This window comes from Perissodus microlepis, chromosome 4 (assembly GCF_051167445.1).
Source record: "Perissodus microlepis isolate ML-2025 ecotype Zambia chromosome 4, ASM5116744v1, whole genome shotgun sequence".
NCBI lineage: Eukaryota > Metazoa > Chordata > Actinopteri > Cichliformes > Cichlidae > Perissodus > Perissodus microlepis.
Genome location: NC_140464.1, coordinates 17,141,677 through 17,165,665, shown reverse-complemented (window position 1 = coordinate 17,165,665; position 23,989 = coordinate 17,141,677). Strand labels below are relative to the sequence as shown.

At 41.0% G+C, this 23,989-nt stretch overlaps 1 protein-coding gene across 8 annotated transcripts in view; it reads right to left on the bottom strand.

The window, feature by feature from the left end:
* Positions 1-20,403, bottom strand: part of tnrc6c1 (trinucleotide repeat containing adaptor 6C1) — a 47,880-nt gene extending 27,477 nt beyond the window's left edge. For 5 of the 8 annotated variants that reach the window (XM_084926165.1, XM_084926170.1, XM_084926168.1 and 2 more), the window contains exons 1-4: positions 20,276-20,402; positions 10,848-10,949; positions 9,795-9,816; positions 890-1,246 (exon numbers count right to left, since the gene is read on the bottom strand). In XM_084926165.1, coding sequence (XP_084782291.1) covers positions 890-1,246; positions 9,795-9,816; positions 10,848-10,910 — 442 coding nt within the window. In that variant the 5' untranslated portion in view covers positions 10,911-10,949; positions 20,276-20,402. Of the gene's footprint in view, positions 1-889; positions 1,247-9,794; positions 9,817-10,847; positions 10,950-20,275 lie in introns of all 8 variants that reach the window. The other 3 variants (XM_084926166.1, XM_084926169.1, XM_084926173.1) reach the window with 2 other exon arrangements.
* Between the last annotated feature and the right edge of the window lie 3,586 nt (positions 20,404-23,989).

The following is a 23,989-nucleotide window of genomic DNA, read 5'->3' as shown; positions in this document are numbered from 1 at the left end:
ATATTATTGGAATAGTGTTCTACATGTTGCAACTAAAACTGCAGACTTGACAGTGACTGATGGGATACACTCAAATTTGCTCGAGTACAGACTGAACCAAGGGTTTACATCCTGCAGCATTGAGTACCTGCACTCTCTAATTGTATTAAGTAACGTCAACTTTATTTTGTCTTGTTTGATTAAATTTTAGTGGAGCAGACAGTGAGAGCAAGAAAGTGTTGGCCATGCAAAAGCCTGATTAAAATGTGTAGCATCTTACTAGAATACACAATCTGTATGTGTGTTTGTTTCCTTGTCCATTTACTCCTCTTACAAGACCAGGATGAGGGGGCACACAGATACATTTTAGGTCCCTGAAGGTTCTTAACTATATCAGGTCTTATGACCATGTCATGTTGCCAAGCAACAACCTAGCAACAGGGCTAAAATCACCTGTTTTTAACATTTGTGCACCTATAAAAAGCATCATCCAATTTTATTTCACGATATCTAATTTGTACCCACAAAACATGTATTATATATGACATGTTATGATGCCATCAGGTTACCTGGCAACCACCTAGCAATGGGCTAAAATGAAGAAGCATTGCTGCTCGCACAACACATTATAAAAGCAGCGTATCATTTTTATCCCATCACAAGCAGGTCAAACAATATTATAGGAAGTGCATCATCTATATGTTAACATAATGTAACTCCACTGAATTTCACTCCTCATTCTCAATTTATATCCACTTCATGTGGATAAGCTGAATATATCATCAGTAAAACAAGTAATTCCAAATAACCTCTTACGATTTATGTAACTAAACATCACAAGATTTTTTTTTTAGAAAACATTAAATGCACTTCTTCAAACTTGCACAAAGAAATTGACTTGCCAACAGACCTGTGGGCAAGCTGGCTGCAGTGGAAGAGGAGCAGGAAAGAGAGGCGTGTATGGCTACTGTTGCTGCTGCAGGTTCACTAGTGGTGGGACGTCCCGTGGTGATGAGAGGCAGCGTCCCCAAGGGAAGAGGCTGGCCCCGCTTTAACAGCTGCTTGTGCTCCTGCTGACGAAAGCGTGGGGGCACCTCTCTGGGCGGGTAGCGCTGCTGGAGCGGAGTCTGGGACTGCTGTGCTGTCTGCGGCTGACCTCCGGAGGGGATGCGCTTGCCATTTCCACTGCTTGGGGGTACAGATGGGATGGCACTGGGGTTGACGGGGGGAAGAGGAGGGCTGGGGTTGAGCTTGGTAGAGTCTGGCACTGATGAAATGGGTGGGGATAAGTAACAACAAGAAAACAGAAATGCAGGGATGAGGAAGGGTAAAGCAGAGCTGTTGAGCACACACTAGTACTACAATACTATATGATTAGTTGCAAATGGACTGGTCCATATTCCAAATAAATAAATAAAATCACTCGCTAGAGACTGTTTTATTTGACTTATAATGATATCTGACACATAACACATTTAAAGAAAACTAAAAGGAACTGCTGGATACTGCCCTCTTCCTCCATAAATTACTGTCAGTAATTCATTTTAAATGTTTTCTGTAAAGCTACTGTGGTTAAGCATTTCCTTCACTGACTCTTTTCAAAGCCCTGGATACTTTTGGAAGATTTCCATGAAGTTAAATTCAGAAAGGCTAAAGGAGCAGAAATCTATAAATGCACAAGATTTACTCAAGGCAGTGGTCAGTCCAAACAGATGGTTGTTCTTTGGAGAACCACAGGACTGTAATAACCTCGGGGTGGCACTATAAAAGAAAAAATGATGACTTTAGAGATGGCCAAGACACCCAACTCTCTCACAGCCTGTCATGGTGCTGGTTCACAGATTATATGTGTTGAAGAGGTCAAGTACCAGAAAATGGACTTAGACCTGCCTGCTACATTATTGTGGGCTATTGTCTCCATCAGGACGGTGCTGTAAAGAGCGCTGAGCACCATCAACATAAGCTGTTCATGGTTTGTGGCAGGTTATGGCCCCTGAAATGATCACCTCTCAGCGCTCTACAAAAGCTGTTAGTTATTAACTGCTTGCACGGCTGCTGAAGCCAAGTGCTCTTATCCAACTAGCTTTAGTTACCCTTAGCAACAGAGTGTGAGGCTCTCTCTGCTCTGACCAGCCATTTCTCATGGTCGAAGCCCTGCAGGGTTTCACATGAGCAGCGAAGCCTAAGAACTGCACACAATTTAAAAAACCTCCAATAACATTTATTCATGCATTCGTATTTTTATTTTTTTCAATTGAGGGACATTAGAAGTTGGGAACAAAACATTGGTATATCATCACTATAAAACTGGTGTGTTACAAAAGAAAATTAAACTCCAATAGTCACTCTCTTCATCCCCAGAGGAAAATATCTAGCCTCTCTGCAGCTTAAATGCATCATCATATCTACCATCTTGGTGTCAACTGTTGGATGCAGCTACCAGGCTAATGTGTACTTGAGATGTTTTATTGGGGAAAAAAATACCACTAAGGTTCGTGAGAGCATCTACTATGTATTAAAAAAAAAAAATGCAACCACTGTGAAGCCTCCAGTTTAGTTTTACGCTGTCACAATCTTCATTTCCTAGAGACACAAGAGTGAAGGGCCAAGTTAAGGCTAGCAAGCTTAATTCATATGCTGGATGGGTGCAACGCATATACGATGCTTGCCAATTAGTGAGAAGTAACAGACTAACAAATTACCAGAATTTCACAAAACTGGAGTGCAAACTCACTGGATTGGTTGCATCTTATAGAGAGTCGTGTTACCGGTGAAATCATTTGATTAAAATGCTGCAAAAACCCCCAGCACTACAAACATGGTCAAGAAGTGACTTGAACTACTGATAAAGGGTCTAAGACTACAATCAACTACAGCTCCAGATATCGTCACGCCTGTCAAAGAGGCGATTTGCTCTCATCTTTAAGCATTCACAAAACACAAACAATTAGTTAAAATATTTATTCCCATTATAGATTTTATAAAGGGAGAAATTAGCTACAGTGACCAAAACTGTGCTTTTGCCACATGCAGGTTTTAGTACTTTTTGGGTAAGGCGAAAAAAAAAGAAGTGAAGATGTAAAGCTTAATAATGGGTGATGCATCCCTTGTTTGTTCATCACTACATAATCACACCTCTCTAAAATGTATACACTGAAATAAGAGTTGTTGCTATAAAAAACGCGGCTGCTATAACCGACAAGTTCCACTTGTCAAACATCAGAGCCGTAAAGTCCAAAACACCCCCAGGATGCTAATTTACAGTCGCTGAATTTGGAAATAGGCGGTTGGAAGCCACCACTAAATCAAACATGTTGGTCAGCTTGGGGTCACGGACCTGCTCCAGAATGAGATGGATCATGAGACACAAAGCGCACTGGATAATCTCCTCAGCACATTTTATTACATAATAAAATAAGCTGGTAAACTAGAATGCAAACAGGATGCAAAAAAAAAAAAAAAAAAAAGTGCTTAAGAGCTACACATACTGTACAAGAGCAGACCCCCAAACACCAGCTGACTGGACATAATGTGCACTGAGCCACAATGGCATTTGAGCTCTTGCTGCGGGGGAAGGGGGTCTTTAAAAACCACCAACCAGAAGAAAAAGAAAATCTTTGTGCTGCAGCCTAACTGTATTATAAAGAGCGGGGCCTTGCGATTGGCTGACAAAATGAGTGTGTGCAAGGCAGCAGTGAATAACTTGCACACATGCGGCTAGTCCGGCATCACACACAAAAACAAAGAGTTATGTAATGCTGAGGCCCACACAGAGGGGAGAGGGCGAGATGGTGTCGTGGAAGCACACTCAGCCTTGTAAATTCTCACAGACATGTTCGCTCACACGCCACAAACGGCAACATTTTTCTGTGCACGTGTGTGTGTGTGTGTGTGTGTGTGTGTGTGTGTGTGTGTGTGTGTGTGTGTGTGTGTGTGTGTGTGTCATAGTATGATCCAGTTTCACCCAAATCTGTCTGAGTGTCTCCCTCTCCCTGCAGCTCAGCAATGTTGCGGGTGGAGGGCGGGGGGGGGGACGCTCTAGTGCTGGAGCTCGCCTCTCATCAGATCTCTCTACATCTGCTCCATTTCCTCTTCATTCTTTATCCCTCCCCACCTTCCTGTGCTCCCCTCTCCCTTTCTCCTTCACTCCCAGTGATCTACCATTATCCTCTTGTCATTATTACTGTATTAAAGGCGGCAGATGGACACGATAATTCCTGCCCAATTCTACCCGCTGAGTTTAAGAGGTGATTTCCTCTTAAAAAAAACTGAAGACTGTTGTAGGTTATGCCACAATGTGCAATCATAGTTATGAACATGAGCGTTACACAGTTGGGACTCCATGATGTGACGTAGATTCTTCTGGAAGCTGAAGAGGGGGGAGAGCTGGCTGCTCTTTTAGCCAATCAGAGGGAAGAAACAAGGAGGGGCCAGGGGAGGGAGGGAGAGCGAGCGAGCGAACGAGAGAATCGACATTCGGGAGGAAGGGAAGGAGGCAGGGAGCGAGGATAAGTGATGAAGAGTGTAGTGTGTGTAAGAAAGTCTCCACCCCCTCGTGCACTCCTCTGTTAGCTCGAGACTCACTGCCCGAAATCAACTTGGGTCCAAATCCGCTTACAACTGGATCACCATTTGCCGGTGCTGCTTTGGTTTCTTCAGATTGCATGAGCGACACAAGTCCTCCAAATTCAGTTATCCTGATAAACTGATGATTTAATGTAAAAATATCCTTTTATTCTCAATTAAAATTCAGAGACTGATCAAGGCAGGGCTTAATAAATGGTTCTGGCAGGTGTGGTGTACAGTGCTTGTATCTCAGGCAGTACTTAGCAGCGAAACAGTGAAATAGAGTAAGAAGAGACGAGGCCGACTCCTGCTGACAGCCTGTTTGCAATAACAGAGTCCTCAGCTGTGCCACTGCACAGGAGAATTCCCACTTCATCAAAGATGCACATCAAGCCTTGGCCTTGGGGCTGTGTGTGCTTCATGCAGAGGAAGCCATCCCATTTTCTATTTTAAAAAGGGGTCTTAATTTCCTCAGAAACAATGATAGTATGCTTGCCTGGCTGTTTAAGAGCTAGAGGTTGTGGGCTGGCTGGTTAGGATTGTCTGGGGATATATTAGAAGAGTTGGAAGAAGGTGGAGGAGAAAAAGAGTGAAAAGCATTGGCAATCTCTCTGAGTGGAAGGAAAAAAAAAAAAAAAGGTCTGTGACCTTGCAGACAAAGGATACTTCTGTGCAGGTGCTTGGACAGCAATGCGCAGAAGAACTGAAGACTAGCGAATGCAAGTACTCATCACAAGGCAAGTTAGTTTTAAAACTGTCCTAACAACAATACGTGATGAATGAATGTTTTCAAATGATGTTCCTCTGAGTCGCAAACCAATTTTCAAAAACACAATTAATATATTAACAGTACTGTGCAGCCTGTACAATATTTACAAGTATATATTAAATACTATCAGTATTCTTCTCCCCTATATGATAATAATAGCATGCTAATAATCATGCTCACTGCTCTGTTCCTTCATTGAAGTGGTTCGTCTCGCTCTTGGACGGAGTACATACTGAAATGCAAGCCTTCTATAACTGAGCCTTTAATCCCACAAGTTAGGCCATGAATGGAGCTTTATAAACTAGCTAAAGAAAATCTCGCTGCTGTAAACAGGATTGCTGTTTGCTTATTGTCCAGTATGTTACATGTGTTAAATCTAACAGCCAGGCCTTTTCGTGAATAAGAGTGAAATCCTGTGTGATGCCTTTGCATCGTTTGCCTCCAAACTGTCACAGCACACCACTTTAACGGAACTGAAATAGAAGGAAACACACACGCTGCCTATTTCTAGAAAAAAGTAGCAGAAAGAATGAATCGTGAATGGCGGCATGTCTTTGAGGCTCTCCGTCTCATTTTTCCTGTGGGCTTTAAAATGTGAGCAGCGAGCCTCACAAGAGAGAAGATTAAAGGGTTTAATTAGAAGTGAATAAATACGACACGGTAGTTAAGAGGGAAACCCGTCACTGCATTACATTCCACACGGAGAAAAATGCTGTTTAAAAAAATATATAATAATACGATTTTTAACAAATATTTAATATCTGACAGCACAGTGCAGAGAACGCAAGGTTGTGAAGGTCAAAGCGTTAATCAAACGGTAACTATGGGTCTGAATATATAATCTCAGGATCGACATTCACTTCCAACTCTTAAGTGTTTCTCTCCAGACCTACTCTCCACCTGCAGAAGAGCTCCACAGGTTGAAGTAGGGGGGATCTCAGAAGACAACACAGCTCTTGTGCCAGCAGCTGCAGGCAGCCCAGATTCCAGCGTGTTATGATTTACAGGAACCGAAGTGTGAAAGACAGTGGAACATCGTGTCCTCCTGACCTGGGCAGCCCCTGCTGAGCCCGAAAAATGGTTCGGTCTCAAATAACAGCGTCAAACTGAAACTGCAACAAAGAAATGCCACTTGGCACTTATGTTACAAGTATCTGTTTCGCCACATTCAGGGGCTGAAAATGCTTAATTTGTCAAACACATTCTAGACATTTTTGTTTGCCACAGACTTGACCTTTGCAACTTCTCCAATAAAGCTTCCCTTCAGATTGCAGCTCACTAACCAACCAGTCCGGCCTTTAATTCCACATCCACTTTTTGACAGGCTAAACTCAGTGTGTGGGTATATTTCAAGAAAAGACACACACACACACATAAAAACACAAAAGATCACGTGTGAATTATATAGCACACAAGTGTTTTATCAAAGACCCTTTCACATCTGAGTGTTGCTAATTAAATTGTACCGTAATGTCAAAACCCAAGCCCATCTGTCAGTTGTCATAAATATAATGGCTCAAGTGACAATATGCAATGACAACAGCCTCATATGCACAATTTATGGCGTAAATGCAGCTGAACACAGCTGTTACTTGTGTTGTTCCTTAAAGTGCAGCTTATCATTACCAGTACTGCATTCATTTAAGCTGTGCTGCTCGGGATAAGACATGCAGAAGAGGCGGTGACGCCGTCGACAGCAGGAACAGTGGTATAAATTCCCCCCTGATCGCACCACAATTTATGGCTCTCTAGCACAAAGCGCTGGGCGTAATTAAGCGAATGTGAAACGGCAAATTAATCTGTTATGAAATTACTGCCACGACACTACTTTGTAATAATGTTATCTTTTATTGCACTATGTAAATGTGTGCTTTGATGTGCATGCATGTTGTCCCCAGTCTCTGATAGGGACAAAAATGCACAGCATGGATAGGCACACAATAGCGCATTAACCCCTAGAAATGAACTCTAGAGTAGCTTGTTGATGGTGGATGTGCACAATGCTTATTACTAATAGACTCATCTATTATTTTCTTTATAGGGTGCGTCGCTGACACCATGAGTGCGGCCCAGCACACACTGTGATAAAGGTCTCTGTGATACTGACATCACAGCGTTGCTGCCATGCTTCATGGCTTCCCCACACCATTAAAGCTGTTTGAGCATCTTTAGTTTAAAAAAAATATATATTCACATGCCAGTAGATACATCCTACACATGTTACACGTGTATGTTTTAGGCTGGTTTCCTGGGGTTATGCAAAATTAATCAATCATACAGTAGGACTTTAAATACTGTAAAATAGAGCGCTAGATATAGAGACAGACAGATATAGATCTCTCTCTCTCATATCTCTTTTCTCTATATATCTATGTGATGCCTTCTTGAAAGTATAAAAATAGTGATTTCTGTGACTGATATTAGATACCGAAATGGTGTGGATATGCTAAAATACCTGGCATCATAAATGCTCACATTTGGTTCTCATTTTTCAAAATCATAGAATTTGCCTACAAGTGGACAGACCAGCTTTTCAAGCAGTCTCAGCCCAGATATTTTATTGTGTTTGGTCAACTGACAGCTTATACTCCAACCCCAAATGTCCAAACAGGCAATCACACTAGATTGTTTTAACTGAACCTATTGTGAAATTATTGTATCTGGAGGTAAATGTGATACGTTTAGTTAACAAATATTACAGCACTTTCAAGGATGCTGAAGCAAAGGAGTCTGTAGTAGCTGTGATATAAAACCATATGCGTAACGGTGGATTTGCACAGACACAGAGCATATATATGCTGTTTGTGTTTGCAGGTCACATTAGGAGACTGTAAGAGTGAGAGCGTGTGTGTCATAAAAATGAGCCAGTAGAAATATCTTACAAAGGGGCCCCTCAGCTGTGCCGGCAAACAGGAAACGGGAGTGCATTCTCACAGTTTCACATAGCTCTGCCCGTTTTTGTGTGTTCTCAAACACGGTTTTCCTGCACTCTCCCAAATCAACCAGAGGCACCAGCCACCTCTCTACATTTCACACAAATAAAAACCACAACAATTTCTTCCATCTCTGTTCCTTACAGCCCACCTTTTTCTCTCCTTCTCTGGTCCCAGGGCGGGCCTCAGTGCTAGACCAGACAGGAGGTGGTGTAGTGTTACTATGGCGCTTGGGGTCTTCCTGGAAATCTCCTGTGTATGAATGCCTGTTTATTCAGCCTCCGCACTAGCCCTGCTCTCCTAATTAGCTCCCACTGTACCTTACACTAGTATCAGACACAATCTGCCTCTTTTAGTTGATTAGTCAATTAAGATTCATGGTGTCTTTCAGGAAAAAGACAGCTGTTTCAGCCCTTTTTCACGATCTTTTCCAGTCATTAATAGATAATAACTGCAGTGCCTCGTTAACTGCCACGGTAATATTGAGGTAAAGACAATCTATAATCTGTGTGATCTTCTTCAGAAATGATCAACATGAGCACAGTGCAACAGAAAAATATGTAAAAGGTGCTAAAAAGTCAAGTGTGATAATAGAAAAGCCTGTTATAAATGGTGAATTTTAGATCTGGTACTTAATAGGGGTTAAGATAAAGAGTTGACGTGTCAAACAAATACTATGAAAAGAAACGGCATGTTTTATGTGCTAACACTCACTAATAACTATTCTCTTTCTACCCTTCAGGCCATCCTGTCAGCATCTTTGAGCAGTTCTAATCAGATTTCCCCCTGCCTATCCCTCATGACACATTAAGTCCCTCTCCCATCTGCTTGCTCATGCCGACATGAAGATCTGCTTCCAGGCTAACTGACTGTCCACCACATCCTACCTGCTTCCCTCTGATTGTTAAAACCACTGCCTTGGGGAGACAGTGAAGAGAGTGGGTCTGTAGCTGCCACAAAGCAGGAGTTAAAACCTGCAAGCTAAGTGCAGTCTTCACTACAAAACTACATTTCTAGGCATTTTTATTCAGATGGTTTATTTGTTGGGTTTTTTTCCTCCTTCAGATTTTCTTCCTCTCCGCTACCCTCTGAGGTAAGCCTGAGGACCCCTATGTGGAGGCTTTAGGAGGAGATGCACCATTCCCATGCTTCTTATTAGGTTGTAGGTAGTAGGCTCAGGTAGTACAGCAGAGCTGGCGGCCAGTAATGTTTTCAGTTGCGATATATTTTTAAACTTTAAAAGCAAATCCTTCATAATCAACAGCATAGCAATGAGCTGAGAACCAACTGACGCCTAGTGGCAAAAAGGCAGAACTGCATATACTGTGTGGTTCCCCTTCTGACAACAATGTAACACCCTTACACAGTCAGTGTCCTTCCTGCTATCACAAGATATCACACAGACTCGCAGCAAAGGTCTACACCGACAACTCCAGTATTAAAACATGCATAACAGACGCTCCTTTTATTCTGTGGTAAAGAAATCAAATGAGTCTTTCTTTGATGTTGCGCATCAATTGTACAAAATACAAGCGGCAACAACTCACCTTTGGTAATCTGCTCTGTGGCCTGAAAAAACAAACAAACAAGTTAACAACAGATCAAACTTAAAATGATAAGATAAACATGTAATGCATTCCATGTAAGATCCAGAAAACAATATGTGGTTTTGCATGAAATAATTTTTAACATTTTTGCTCATGATACACACAACAGTATTGAAGCAAACTAGTCAGGGCAATGCTAAGGGACAGGTAGTGCTCGTGTATTTAAACACTAAATTGATTAACGCTCGACACATTTAAGGGCTCAAAACAAGATTTAGTTTGCCGTGGTTTGACTGCTGGTACTCGCCTCATTGCAAGACGGTGGAGTTAAGTCCATCTGACAGATGAGGAACTGATTATTGCTGTGTTATTTAATTGAATAGTGTACACTGTATTATTTATTAAGTTAATGAGGGGAAACTAGCCTGTAGCTTGTACTTTTTCCAGCACTAGCAAAAAAAAAAAAAAAAAAAAAAAAAAAAAAAAAGCTTAAGCACAAGCACAACAGATCGCTAGAAGAGGACTTAAGGTTAGGGGATATGAATGTATAAATGTGCTGACATAGGAGCTCTATACACCGAAAACACTTATAATGTAGAGCTGCGCCTGGCCTTGTACTACATAGCATACTAGCATCTAAAATACTGCAAATGCCAACAAGCTTGTTCTTTTCACCATAGAATAATCTGTAATTATTTATGATTGCTTTAGTCTATAAAATGTAGAAATTTTATCCTAAAATTATAATTAGAACTAACAAAAAATACTTTCTGTGTAACCAAAACAAGCAGCCCAACAGGTCAAATGTTGCTTGAGCCCTCGTAATGGAGAGTACAAACAAAGAGGAGTCCCTGCATTAAACACAAAGTTAACTGGAAACTGGTTAAAAATAAAACATTAATAAATCCAGCTACCCAAAATCCAGCTGACTGCCAGTAACTGCTTCAATTAGCTGGAGTTTACAGTATCTTATCATATGATAAAGAACAGGAAGGAACAATTACAGCAACATGATAAAAGCATGTGGGTTTCAAAAACCCTCTGCAAGCCTACCTTTTTTTGAGCAGCCTCTTTCTTTTTCTTCTCGTCTTGTTTTTTCTTTTTCTTATCTTCCATCAAATGGTTCTCTTCTCGTATTTTTGCTTCTTTTCACAGCTTAAATAAAAAGAGATGGAGAGAGATGGACAAGGTTTTACCCCAAGAACCAGTCAAAGAGAGGAGTACTTTGGCTCAGCAGAGTGAACACAGATGAAAGTGATTTCTTGACATTTTCTTTTCAGCTGAATGGTTCATTTTATCAGTCTTCAAACTGAAATCAGTGTGTCAGTAGCTGCGTTTGTAACACGTGACGATATGTGGACTAGTAACACACTGAAATCACTGTCAGCTGAAGTGAATAGTTTTGATTATCGTCAACTCCAAAATCCAAATTCAATCAACATCTGTTCAGGATCTTTCAGAACAACCCCAAACCAATCAGGGTTAACTGCAACCCACAGCACTCAAAATTATCCACTGCCAAAGTTCTAATAGTACCTACTCAGCCCAACCTGGTTTCAGTTGTTTCTAATACAATTGTGCATGGGGTCATTACAGCAATGTGGCTGAAAGATTTGCGACGTCATTCGGATAGAAAAACAAAACAAAAAAACCACAAAATCAATATGGTGGATGTCGAGGTTATAGTATACCTGCTCCTCAGTTTATGGCTTTTTCTCAGACTCGGGGACATTTCTCATATACTCAGGTTTGAAAAACTGAAGTTTTGATTTTCATGAAGCAGCCGCTCTCATGACTCATTGAGTGACGCCACTAACTAGCCAATTGGTGGCGTGCAGTCTGTTAACGTCACAGGACCCCAGCTGAGTAGGTACTAAACAAGCACCTGGTACCAAGTACTCCAACCTAATGTAAAAACCCTAAAAACCAAAAGGTCTTGTCATTTAGCTTCAGCTGACTAAATATCATAAGATTATAACAGAATAAATCTAAAATTCATTCACTTGACTTAAGTGTAAAAGTTTGTTGTGTTTTTATAGGTAAGAGTTACTCGGCACGTTTACAGATTGTTTTATTTCTCTTGATATCAAACACGAAATGTGTCCATATGTCCACTCTTCTCTTCTTTCTTGCAGTTTTATGAGAAAGAGAGCATGGGAGCTGGCTGCCACCCTGTTTATTGGGATAGATCAAATTTCCCTTCTAACCTTACTGCACAAAAAGATTGAAAGTGATCCAATCAGAAGCAAACTCATCCCGCCTTTCTAAACAATTTAATTTGTTAATTTGTAACTCTGATTTGAGCTAGTCTCTCCAGAACACTTCCATCTTGTTTATATTCATCACTGTTTTTGTACTCGTGCATTCGTTTTTATTTAGTCATCGTCTTGCTTCTATTAGGGAAAAAAAAAAAAAAAAAAAGGCTGACAAAAACTATCACACAAAAATTATTGGTCAATGAAATTAAGACTGGACCCATGTCCATGGCACTTGTTTTGGTGGTAAACATGAGACAGGTGCTTGTGAGTGACTCGTCCACAATCCCCAGATGTAAGACTGTGGGTTTATTTCACATTCCACTTTTAAGCAGCATATTTCTTTAAGTGTGCAAAGATGTGTGCATACGTTTTTCAGTTGTCTTTAGGTTTTTTTCTGGAAGCTATTAGGGAGGCATTGTGGGTTTAGCATGTTGGTGCTCTTAAGTTGAGCCTGCCGCTCTTTAGTCTACACACTCTACAAGACCAACAGATTCTAACACAAATAATGTGTTCGCACTACATTGAAACAAAAATCTCAAAACCTCGGGTTGTACCCTGCACTTTCAGTTTACGGTCTTGAGGATTTAAATGTCGACAACTCAAGCTGAAAACCGTCCGACAATGGCCTATTGTTTCACACTAGTTCGGTGGCCTTTTCAAAGCATGGCTGAGTGAAACAGGATGGAAATGTGCACTGATTTCATTTCAACCTTCCTGATTCCTTAGGTCCCCAGCAACACACCCGGCAAGTGTCAAGATGGTATGAAAAAGCAAAGATGACACTGACACACAGACATACACACAGAGATTCCTTCATTTCTTATGAGCTACAAAAGCATCCAGCATCTATATCCAGCCTACACTAAGAAATGAATAAATAAATTACAGCTAGAAACAGTGTTTTAAAAAAAGGACATAGTAAACATAAATTAGCCTGGGGAAAAAAAAAATCATATATACATTTGAAAGTCAAGTTTCTTGAATCACAAATGTGAAACTGCACATAAAACCTTCAGCTTTTTTTCCCCCTGCCAAGCCTAAGCTGCTGCAGGCGACAGCGATATGAGCCACTGCCTGGCAACAAGCGCTCCCAGAGGCCCGAGGTGAGCAGTCAGGTGGAGATAGAATGCGCCCTGAAGTGCTGACAGTGCTGACATTAGTCTGGTTGTAGAAGTTCAACAATAGGACTTCAAAAAAAAAAAAAAGAAAGAAGAAAGATGAGCTTGGGCAAGTAACACATAAGTTTCCAATTAAGCAGCTAAGTGAGGATTTTAAAGCATGTCTTTAAACCATGGGTTCAAGAGTACTTCGTAACTATATAAATGACTTGCTTATTGCCTTTACTGAATGTTTTTTTCCTTAACCTCCATGTCACAAAAAAAGTACCAAAACATAGAAAAACAACAACCACAGTGCCGGAGATTATACCTAGGTATGTAATTGTGAAACACAGGTTTTCTGAGCTCTCTTTCAAATATTGTTTGACAACAAAACTTTCTTCCCTTTCATAACAGAGAGAAGAGAACTGCTGTCTCATCTCACATCAGAGATCTGCATTTTTTTTTTTTAAACCACAGCAGCCACAAGTGAAATAGAAGGAGCTGCTGTGAACATTTTTTATATTTAAAGAGAGACAAAAAGGCAGTACATTTGTCTTGTCAACAGCAGCCTTCAAAAACATCCTGCGATTAGGTAACGGCACACACTTTAATGAGCTAAACCTCAATATCATGCAATTTTTATAAACTCAATTGCCAACAACTTCAATAATATCGCTCAATCAGTTCAACACATGCCCTTAGCTGACTCTGAGGCAGACAGGCTGTGTCCAAAGAGCAGCAACAAGAAGGCCCCGTATTATAAACTGTAGCTCAGATTGTGAGCCTGACCAAACCATGCAAACACAGAGCTCCCATAAACTTGGCTACTAATTCATAACTGTAATCACGTAATTTTTTTCTCTTACTGGCTGATACGGAACCTGCTGAGTACAGCTGCCGAGCTAAATTTAGCAGGTGCTGCTTGTTTCAAAGGCATCAGTGGGACTTGTGTCACGTAGGATCATGGGAGAAGGGAGATGCTCCAGTTAATGTGAGCTGGTGTCAGCCACCGACCCACATGAGGAGCAGAGCGAAGCGTCAAAATAAAGTAAGTAAGAAACATTTGGTCCCTAAGCAGGATGAAAGGAGTCTCCCTCAATGAGAGCTGTCGCTTAGCATCTTGGGCTACGTCCACACTAATCGTTTTCTCTCCGTTTTGGCCTCCCGTCCACACTGAGACGGCGTTTTCCCTGAAGGAAAATGCAGCGTTTTTGACTTATGCGTTGCAGTGTGGACAGCGAAAACTGAGACTTTCTAAAATGACGACACGTGTTAGTCATATGATGCAGTCATGTGACCAATTAAACTAAGATAGTGGAGGGCATTATACAGCAGTTGTTTTGTTTGCTCTCAATTTTGACAGCCCTATTAAAGATGAATATCAGTTTGTACATGCTTCAGATAGCTATGATGCAAAATTCAGAGTTGATTCTCACTATAGGTGTGAATGTGAACATGAATGGTTGTCTCTGGGTGTCAGCTCTGTGACAGACCTGTAACTGGTCTAGGGTGACCTGCGACTTTAATGTGGGCTAAATAATATTTGTATTTGATTCACTGCTGAATTTGTAAGTTTGCTCACTTACAAAGATATGAATGGTCTGTAATTTTGAAAACATATCCTCCAAGTAGGGGTGGGCGATATAAACGATATACGATAGAAACGATATAAATTTGGCCAACGATAGAGATTTTGACTATACCGCTCTATCGCAATAGCGCATGTTGATGATGTCATCAAGCTGCACCTGTTTTGGTCGAAAGCATCGCAGCAGCTAAAACCATTATCATCTGCAAATTATGCTGGGCTACAGTCATAGCAAAGAGATGAAGCACTTTTGAAATATGGGGAAAGCCAAAAACTGCGCTTCCTCCACTTCCGTAACATTGATTCATTAATGTTGAATTCTCTCACAGCTGTTCTATTCCCATGTTGTTGCAGTATATTAATGACTAACCTCGTATTGTGGATAAATAATCTCAGTTGTTCTCCTGACTGAAGTTTGGCCCGTGTATAGCATCCTGCTATGCGATTGCATTTGTCCCTGACCACCAGAATCCCTCACGTTAACTTTTCTCGAGTGGAAAAAAAAGTTGGTGTTCATCCTCCAGCTTCACTGTGCTAATGTTATGCTAACATAGCTGTGTCGCTAGCAATCACGTAGCACAACATTATATACCAGGTAGTCCAACTTCAGTAACCCTGCAAACACCACTGCTGTTTAGTTTTCTGTCTTCATTTATGTTGGAAGTGGTAGCAGAGCTGTACGTTTTAATTAGTTTCAAAAATCTCTCAGAACATGGTATGATATGTTTAGGTGTAAACTAGCGAGCTAACTTTCTGTTAACTTCTAACTCCGTTAAATTTAATAAATTCTGTTTTCATGGATGCCTGGATGTTAAACTTAATTGTTACACCTGGTAAAGCAGCAACGCTGATGATTTTATTAAAGATGAAAGAGTTTAAACCGTTTTTAACTCTCAGTGTTCATTTGACTTTGGGACCTGAAGTGGACGGAGTTTTGGACCCAAATTACTCCGCGAAGCTCCTCACTACGGCAGCCGTAATGCTCTGACAACCCATCAAAACATTTTTAACAGATTTCTGCATGCCAAAATCGGTTTGAGGTCAGTAAGCACAACCAGAATTCATACATAAGGCACACTCGATTTTTGAGAAAATTAAAGGATTTTAAGTGTGCCTTATAGTGTGGAAAATACGTTATACAGAAGAAAAGAATATATCGCGATATATATCGTTACCACACGTGCTTCAAATTATATCGCGATATGGATTTTAGGCCATATCGCCCAGCCCTACCTCCAAGGGTTACAAAGGTGTAAGATGTTTCTTGTAGTTGGTCACCATGTTTGCACATATCTCCAGGGGGATTTTGAACCACTCCTCTTTACTGTAACTCCTCAAGTCCTTTATCTTTCTTGACTGCTGCTCAGAAACTAAAAGCTTCAGCCACCTCCACAGATTTTCTATGGGACTGAAGTCTGGTGACTGGCTAGGTCACGCCATGACCTTAATGTGCTTCTTCTTTTGCCACTCGTTTCTGACCTTGGTTGTATGTTTTTTGGTCATTGTCATGCTGCAAAGGAAGGAGGTTCTCATTGAAGATTTTAATGGTACATGGCAACGTCTACTGGCCCCTCAATGTATTGAAGTTCTTTTACCCTTAGCAGAACCCCCCCCCCCAAAGTATAATGTTCCCACCTCCATGCTTGACTCTGCATGGTGTTCTTTGGTTCATGCTTAGCATTTCTCTTCCTCCAAACATGTCAGGTTGAGTTGATGCCAAAGAGATCGAGTTTGATTTCTGATGGCCTTTTTATATTTCTTCCATTTCCGAATAATCCTAGCATCAATTATCGACTTCTGACCAAGCTTCTTGGTGCAGCCCTCCAGCCTTGTAGAAGTCTGCAATCTTATCCCTGCTGTCCTTTGACAGCTCATTGGTCTTGGTCATGGAGTTGGAGAGGTTGAAATGGAAGAATTACATAACATTAATCACAGAATGGATGGATATTTTGTTAATGTTACTATGACCAAACAACTCTTTCTCCTCATCTCTGTAAGTACATAAATTATTTGTGTAGATGTATGCACTTTGACTACGAGAGCTATCTGGAGATCCGGGGATGAAATATGGAGCATCTTGAAAACTTCTCTCTCTCTAATCTATTTCCATGCTGCAGCAGCTGATCCTGAACAAATTGGGAACTGCCTCAAATCTTTGAAACTTGATTTTCTTTACATTGGAATAACATTTTTTTTACCCCACTTACTTTCAAGATCTTTAAAACAAAAACAAAAAAAAAAACCTGAACCTGGTAAATCAACAACAAAAACAACAGCAATATTAAGCAATGAGATCAACAGACCCTAGAAGCCAATTCAGGTTCCAATTGTCACTGCTTAAAGAGACTGCAATTACTCACCTAATCTGAAACACCTGATCCTAATTTTAGGGATTTGAAGGTGTGAAACTAGTCTGTGTATACCAACTTCTTTCAATGTGACTTGTCAAATATTTCTTTATTACTGTTCATTTGAATGAAGAAAATGAACAGTGATTTTAAGTCTCTGTTAGTGTATAGCGCCTTTCTTAATAGGCACTGATTCAATGAAGATCTGGATCAAATAAATCACAAAAAAGCAGTCTTAATGGGATGTACTTTTAACAAATGTGCAACACGAATATGCTATGAATTTGTAGTGGTAAAGCACTGCTCATAATAAGGACACCGTTCAATAAGCTCAGCTCTGTTGTGGAATTACACCCTCCTGTCAGAACAACAGGATTAGAGCTTGGTGTCCCTCTTAAAACCAGACACACACACACTCAGACACAAAAAAAGGCAACACACACTGCACATAGACCAAGGGCAGTCTAACAAAAGCAGGTGTAAAACTGGTTGAAAATGTGGAGTGGAGATGGAGAGGAAACTCAATAGATGAACTGTCAAAACTGCACACGCTGCTGCCGTGGATGTGTAAATGCCTCACTGCCCCTCACTGTACCACTAAAGAGGAGGGGGGTGCTACAAACGATGAGGCAGGCTTGTGCGTTGTGTGTGAGAGTTGGGGGAAGGGGTGCTAGACGGCAGTCACTGGGCACAGAGCCAGGAATGCCATCGCTGCAAGCCAAACAAGAGAACGGCGAGCACTCGGGAGAAGGCTTGCTAACAACCGCAGCAGCAGCAGCCACAGCTATGGCAGCGCGTGTAGCGCCCTCTGCTCGCCTGCACGCCGGGGCGACGCAGCTTTTCAAGCCTGCTGATCAGTCACCGCACTCAGCAGGTTTTCAAATGCAAAAACCTCAAGCGCATCGGAAAGAAAAGAGAGAAAGAAAAAGAGCAACTTTTTGTCAGTACTGCGCTCAGATTGTGTGAAGGTTTAAAATCTGCTGGGTAAGCACTTACAAAGTCTTTGTGCTCTGCAAAGAGGATTGCACTCTGTAAACTACTTGAAGCTATTCTCAGTGTAGCCATGTTAATGCTTTCTGACCCGGACAAATCACGGGGGAAAAGAGAAACTTGTGCTGCACTCCTGGTGCTATTTAGAGGCCCTAAAATAACTTGTATGGACATACTCCAAAAGCACACAGTGTCAGCTGCTCCAAAAGTAAAGGGAACACATTCACAGGGTTAGGGTGCATGTTGACCTTTTTTTTTTTCCCCCAACAGATCAAAGAAAATCCTCAACAAATGCTTAATTAAAATGCAATCATGCAGCTCTGTCACTGTTTCCACATTTGTATTCATAAATCTAAAAAAATAAACATTATATGAAGTTTTGTGCAGTAATAGTATGAGTGCAAGGAAACTCAAATAGCTCCAAGCTACATTAACACTGATTGTTGTAGATTTTTATTTCTGAAAGGGGCAATTGGGAAAACACTTTCATGCAGTATTTGTCCAGAAAAAAAACAAAACAGCTACTACTACAAAATTTAAAAAAAAGAAAAGAACAAATGAACAAAAGAGAATAAGAGGTTGTTTCTTACTGAAAATGATAGAAATAACAGAACCAAGATATGATAATAATTTCCTCTGGGATACATTTCTTAAGAAATTCTTGAACTCAAGAAAACCAAATATGTGGGGGGCTTTTTGTTTGGGTTTTTTTTAAAGGGGAGATAAAATTACTCAAAAACATATCTTGCAAGACAAAAGTGGAGTTTTGTGTGTGAAATAAATTAACTGCCTTCATAAGAAATCAAGCTCATCATTTCCACTGAAGACTCCAAGCGAGCATCTGATCGCTGACACAGAAAACAAGCCGCCAAACCAAATGACATAATCTGGCAAAAGCAACCCCTCATCCCTCCAGTCCAGCTCTAAGCAAAATAACCCATGAAGACTTCTGAACTGAAAGTGAGGCTGTGACCTAAGCTGTATAGTTATCACAGCATTTAGTAGTCTGTTTTTGTTATCAAGCCCCCCTTTGGCGCCTCTCTGTGAATACACACTGCCTCTTTCAGGAGGACTGGGTGCTGACCGGGGGCCCCAAACCTGGCAGGGACAGAAAAGACCTCCAGCCCGCTTCTCTTAACCCTTTGCCAGGTCCAAACACACACACAAATTAAGGACTCCAACGCATTAGTAAAACAAGCGGGCCTCAAAGCTTGCATCAATCTGCCCTCTACATGCATCTGGGTACTGGTATCCCCAGCATCAGCCACACACACTGTCTTCTAATGGAGAGTGTGTGTGTCCCTACAGGATGTCAAGATGCGGGAAAAAGCCAGGTACAGATAACTGGTGCATCTTAAGGGTTACACTGGTCTCTGATGGGAAACAAAGAACTGAGAAGAGATTTCCAACACATATACTGTATAAATTATTGAGCAGTCTGGGAGCAATTTCAACCACAGCGCCGGGGTTATAATCAAAGCATTGAAAGGGGGAGAGTTTTTGCATCTAAAAGTAGGCAGAAAGTGAGGACCAGCAGTTACCAACTATTTAAAAAAAAAAAGCCGAGCGGATGAGGATGCATGAGGTGCAAGCAGCAGTCCTAGTAAATGAAACAGAGAGCGGCCGTACGAGGGCATGAGTACAGTAGGTAAAACCCTGGTGGCTAATGCGTTTAAACCCAGTCAGGTGATGCAAGCTAGATCCAGCCACCGCTCTGTGCAGCACCGAGGATATTTCGGCTTTAATGCTCGTGTCAACTCTCTTGCACGGCAGCGCAACAACAAGCGTCCCACCAATGTCTGCCAAGCTGCTACACATACGACAACTCGACAGGCGACAACACAGGGCGCCCTTGAATCACCGCAGCTGTGCAGCCACGGCGTTTTAATGACGAGCTAGCTCAAGTTAGGAACATAGTACGAAGAAAACCTCCGTGCTAACCTCAGCGACCGCGCTAGAAGTTAAAATAAGCTCCAGTGTGCACTCGACAAATGCGATATATACAAAAAGGGGGGTTAAGCAGCACTCACGGAGAAGACAGCACTGATGTCAAAGTGGGCTGAGCTGAAAATATTTTGATTCCCAGCTGCCATGTTTGCTATCGAAACTCGCCACATTTCCCCCCAACAAGAAACAAAAACGCGACAAGGCACATCTCCGTCGCGGTAAACCTCACGGACTCGGTGATAAATCCTACCGTGAAGCGTTCAGTCGGTTCTCAGCAGCGGCGGAGCCTCTGCAGCCATTTTGTAGTAACTGACCGGAGCAGGAGCTTGAGACGGTTGAATCGGTGGTAACGGGGAAGGGGGGCGGAGCTCCACCTTGCCATGTGACCTTCAACAACAAAACAAACTGGTCCCACTTCACATCGCTCCGCCCAGGCGTTTCCATGACAACTGCAGCTCCTCCATCACTCCCCTCTCTGTGCTGCTAATACGCTTCAGCTCGCAGCCGTGCGTGGACTCGCCTCCCTTCACCTCCCCCACCTCCCCTACCTCCCCTTTTCCTCACGGTATACGGTGTAGATTCAACGAAGAAAGTACGCACGTATAAAAGTCAGTAAGCTCCGTGTAAAACGTGAACTGTTTGGGGGGGATAATAAGAAACAGCGTTTCAGCAGCGCTGGCACCTGCGCTGTGTTTTAACGCCAACAGAGGGCACAGTTTGTTTTACAAACCAGATAGCCTCGTCATAGTCATAATATACATTCGCACTATGAAGCGGTGAGAGTTTTATTTATTTATATATTTTAATCTTTCTGCTGTTAAAACCAGTTGAGCAGGGAAACGTAACAGAACATGCAGTACAAATGATATAGGAATGGATGTGTCCAGTTTAAGCAACCAAAGAGAGAAACACTGTGCATCACAGCATTTATCTGAGAGCTACAATTACTAATTACCTTTAAGATTTAAGCTTGTAATAGGTTTGTGAAAATATGCAAAATCTCTTTATGAATTATGTTTTTTTTTATGTGCATTTCAGGTTTGTTTTTCGTTAGTAAGTTTCCAGAGAAGATGGGTGTATTCATCAGGGGTCATAAGAAGGTCATAAGAAGAGTTAAGATAACATTGTTATAGAGGCATGTAGACATCTCTGTCCGAATAAACATGTGCACTAAATGCAGTCATGCATTCCTTTCCTATGGAAGCTTTTCCCCACTGGAAAAAAAGCCATCCATAACTTGAAATTTGGGGTTGTTATCTCAAACTTTTAAGACAATAACTTAGAATTTTAAGCCATTTTCTCAATTTTGAGTTATTTTCTCAAAAGTTTGAATCTGTAAGTTGAAAAGTTGAGATATCTAACTTGAAATTTTGACTTGATGGCAATTTATTTGTTTTGTTTTTTTGTCTGTTTGTTTGTTTCTTTGGTGCTCAGGAATCAGTCTTCCATATTTTCTGTCCTATCTTAGTCTTATCTCAGTTAGGTATAATCTTTTTTTTCACACTTAATACAATAACGTTGGTACTTAACAACCTGTAATGATGAGAAAATTGACCTTGCAAGACACTCAATGAGATAAACAGCATGTTGTAAAGGGAGTTTTTAATCTGTGTCGACTGTGCAGACTTAATCTGTGCAGACTGACAGTACCCGTTTTTAAGAAATAATTATAAGATTAATAATAATAATTGTTCCTAGTCAATACTGATTGATGCAGTTAAAATAAAGTGATAAAACTACAATGTGCAGTTAAATCAGATGTTTTTATTTACTCTATTTCTAAAATTACAGCATGATTTGCTTTCCTCTTTGGGATAAATTCAGCAGGCCTCACTGAAAATGTGTGTTTAATTTTTAGGGAAATAAAACAATTATGGTTTAATTTGGCTACATGAAAACATCAAAATATTAAGTAAGGCTTTGATTAAATATATAGTTGTAATGCGTAAATCAGGAGAACTTGGAAAGTTTATTATAGACATTATTTTTGAGGTGAATGACAGTGATGATTGATAATAGAAATGCACTAGAATATAGATCTAGCATATTTATGTTGCCAATTTTGAATGTTTTTCTAATACACAGCCAGGATTTTGGTCATTTAGTGTGAGAAATTCCCCGTGCACGTGACTCAAAGGAAATCTTATGTTTTCCATCAAACTGAAGAGAAACAAATATGACTGGAGTGCCTTCTGAGTCAATTCGTCTCCACTCAGTGAGTCAGTTCTGGGCCTGAATAAATGCCCTCCTATCTCACTTGCAGCCACAAAAGACCACTCCGCTTGAGTATCTGTGGCATCTGAAAAGAGTCTGAAAACATCAAATGGAGAACGCCCACATGAACTAACCATAATTCTGACTACAAAGCAGGTTGATCGCCACCATGTGCTCACAATTACAGCACCATCTGTACTTGCTGTCAGAGCCATATAGATTACGGTGTCACCCACATCTGGATAATCGCAGAAAAATGCATTACAGTGACGGTGGCAAAACACAATTAGTCAGTCTACAAGATGATCGAGTGCAAGGGGAGTATGTGGAGAGGGAGACACTAATCACACGCCATGGTGATGAATCTTCTGTGTGTCATGGCAGTAGATAATAATCCATCGCCTGAATCCTTTTCCGAGTTTGTGCGTGGTGTGTGTGTGTGTGAGCATGTATGCATGTGAAAAGGGGAGATCTCCTTGAACAGCTGCCACAAAAAAAAAAAAAGTTTATGCTCCCTGTGGGAAGATATTCTCACCAATTATTACATTTAAAATGACTGAACAATTTCTCTAACAGTATACTGTGATCCTGCTTTTATGCCATGCTTGTTCCTCGTACTACTTCCTAATTTCAGCACAGTGCCATGAAGTTGACATCTGCGATTTGTTATGAAATGTCTTAACCACTAAAGTATTGTAGATCATAGATTCACGCAATCCCTTTAGTTGCTTACTAAACCGATGCAAATTAAGATGGCGGCCGTAAACACGATGGCTACTAAAAGCGAGCATGTCATCATTGCCTTTTTGAACATTTTAGTTTAAAGTAGCATCTAAGTAGATTTGCAGAACTGCTAGCATAACTGCAGAATCAGCAGGAGTGCTAATAATTAATCAGGAATGCTCAGAATAGGGGGGAAACCTTGAGCATTGCTCAGGGCAGTGGTTCCAAAAGTGTACATGGATGGAGGTTATGAAAAATAAGAAGTAAAAAAAAAAATACTTTGGTGCACCTTTGAGCAAAATTCATGCCTCATCCTTTATTAATTGGTAATAATTGCTAAAAAGTTATGGGAAATTGGGGGTAAGCTTTTTTTTCAGCTTCTACAGTGAGGCAGGCTGCAAAGTCACTTTACTCTGACATTTGAATACTTCAAGCATGAACCAGTATAAACTTGGCATATCTCAGCATGGCGTGCAGCGTGTCCTTAAAAGAATCTGAGTGAACTGGACAAGCAAAGGAAAAAAGAAGGAGTGACACACCAGTAAATTTCTATACTAGATAAAGAGTATCTTAAAGTCATATCCTTAAGAAATACAACAAATTTGAAAGTTTTGGTTCAAACTGTTGTCAGTATCTGTCGTCAGGAGGTCAGGAGAGAGGTTCAACAGTTTGTGTATACAGCCATCTACGAAACACAGTGGAGGCTCTACCATGGTTTGGGGCTGTATTTAACCCAGTGGTATCTTGTCAAAACTGATGGAAGAATGAATGCAGAAAAGTACAGTCATATTGTGATCCATCATGCAATGCATCTGGAATGCATCTGATTGGCAGCATGACAATGGACGATGACCTCAAACACACTGCCGATGCAGTAAAATCATACCTGCATAGAAACACACAGTCCTGCATTATGAGCTCAACGTTTTAGTTCCGTGTACCACTGCCTGTTTTCAGCTTAGCTGGTTTTTGTCATGTCATTTTGAGTTTTGTATTCCACCTAAAATCTCCTATGATTTCATTCTCA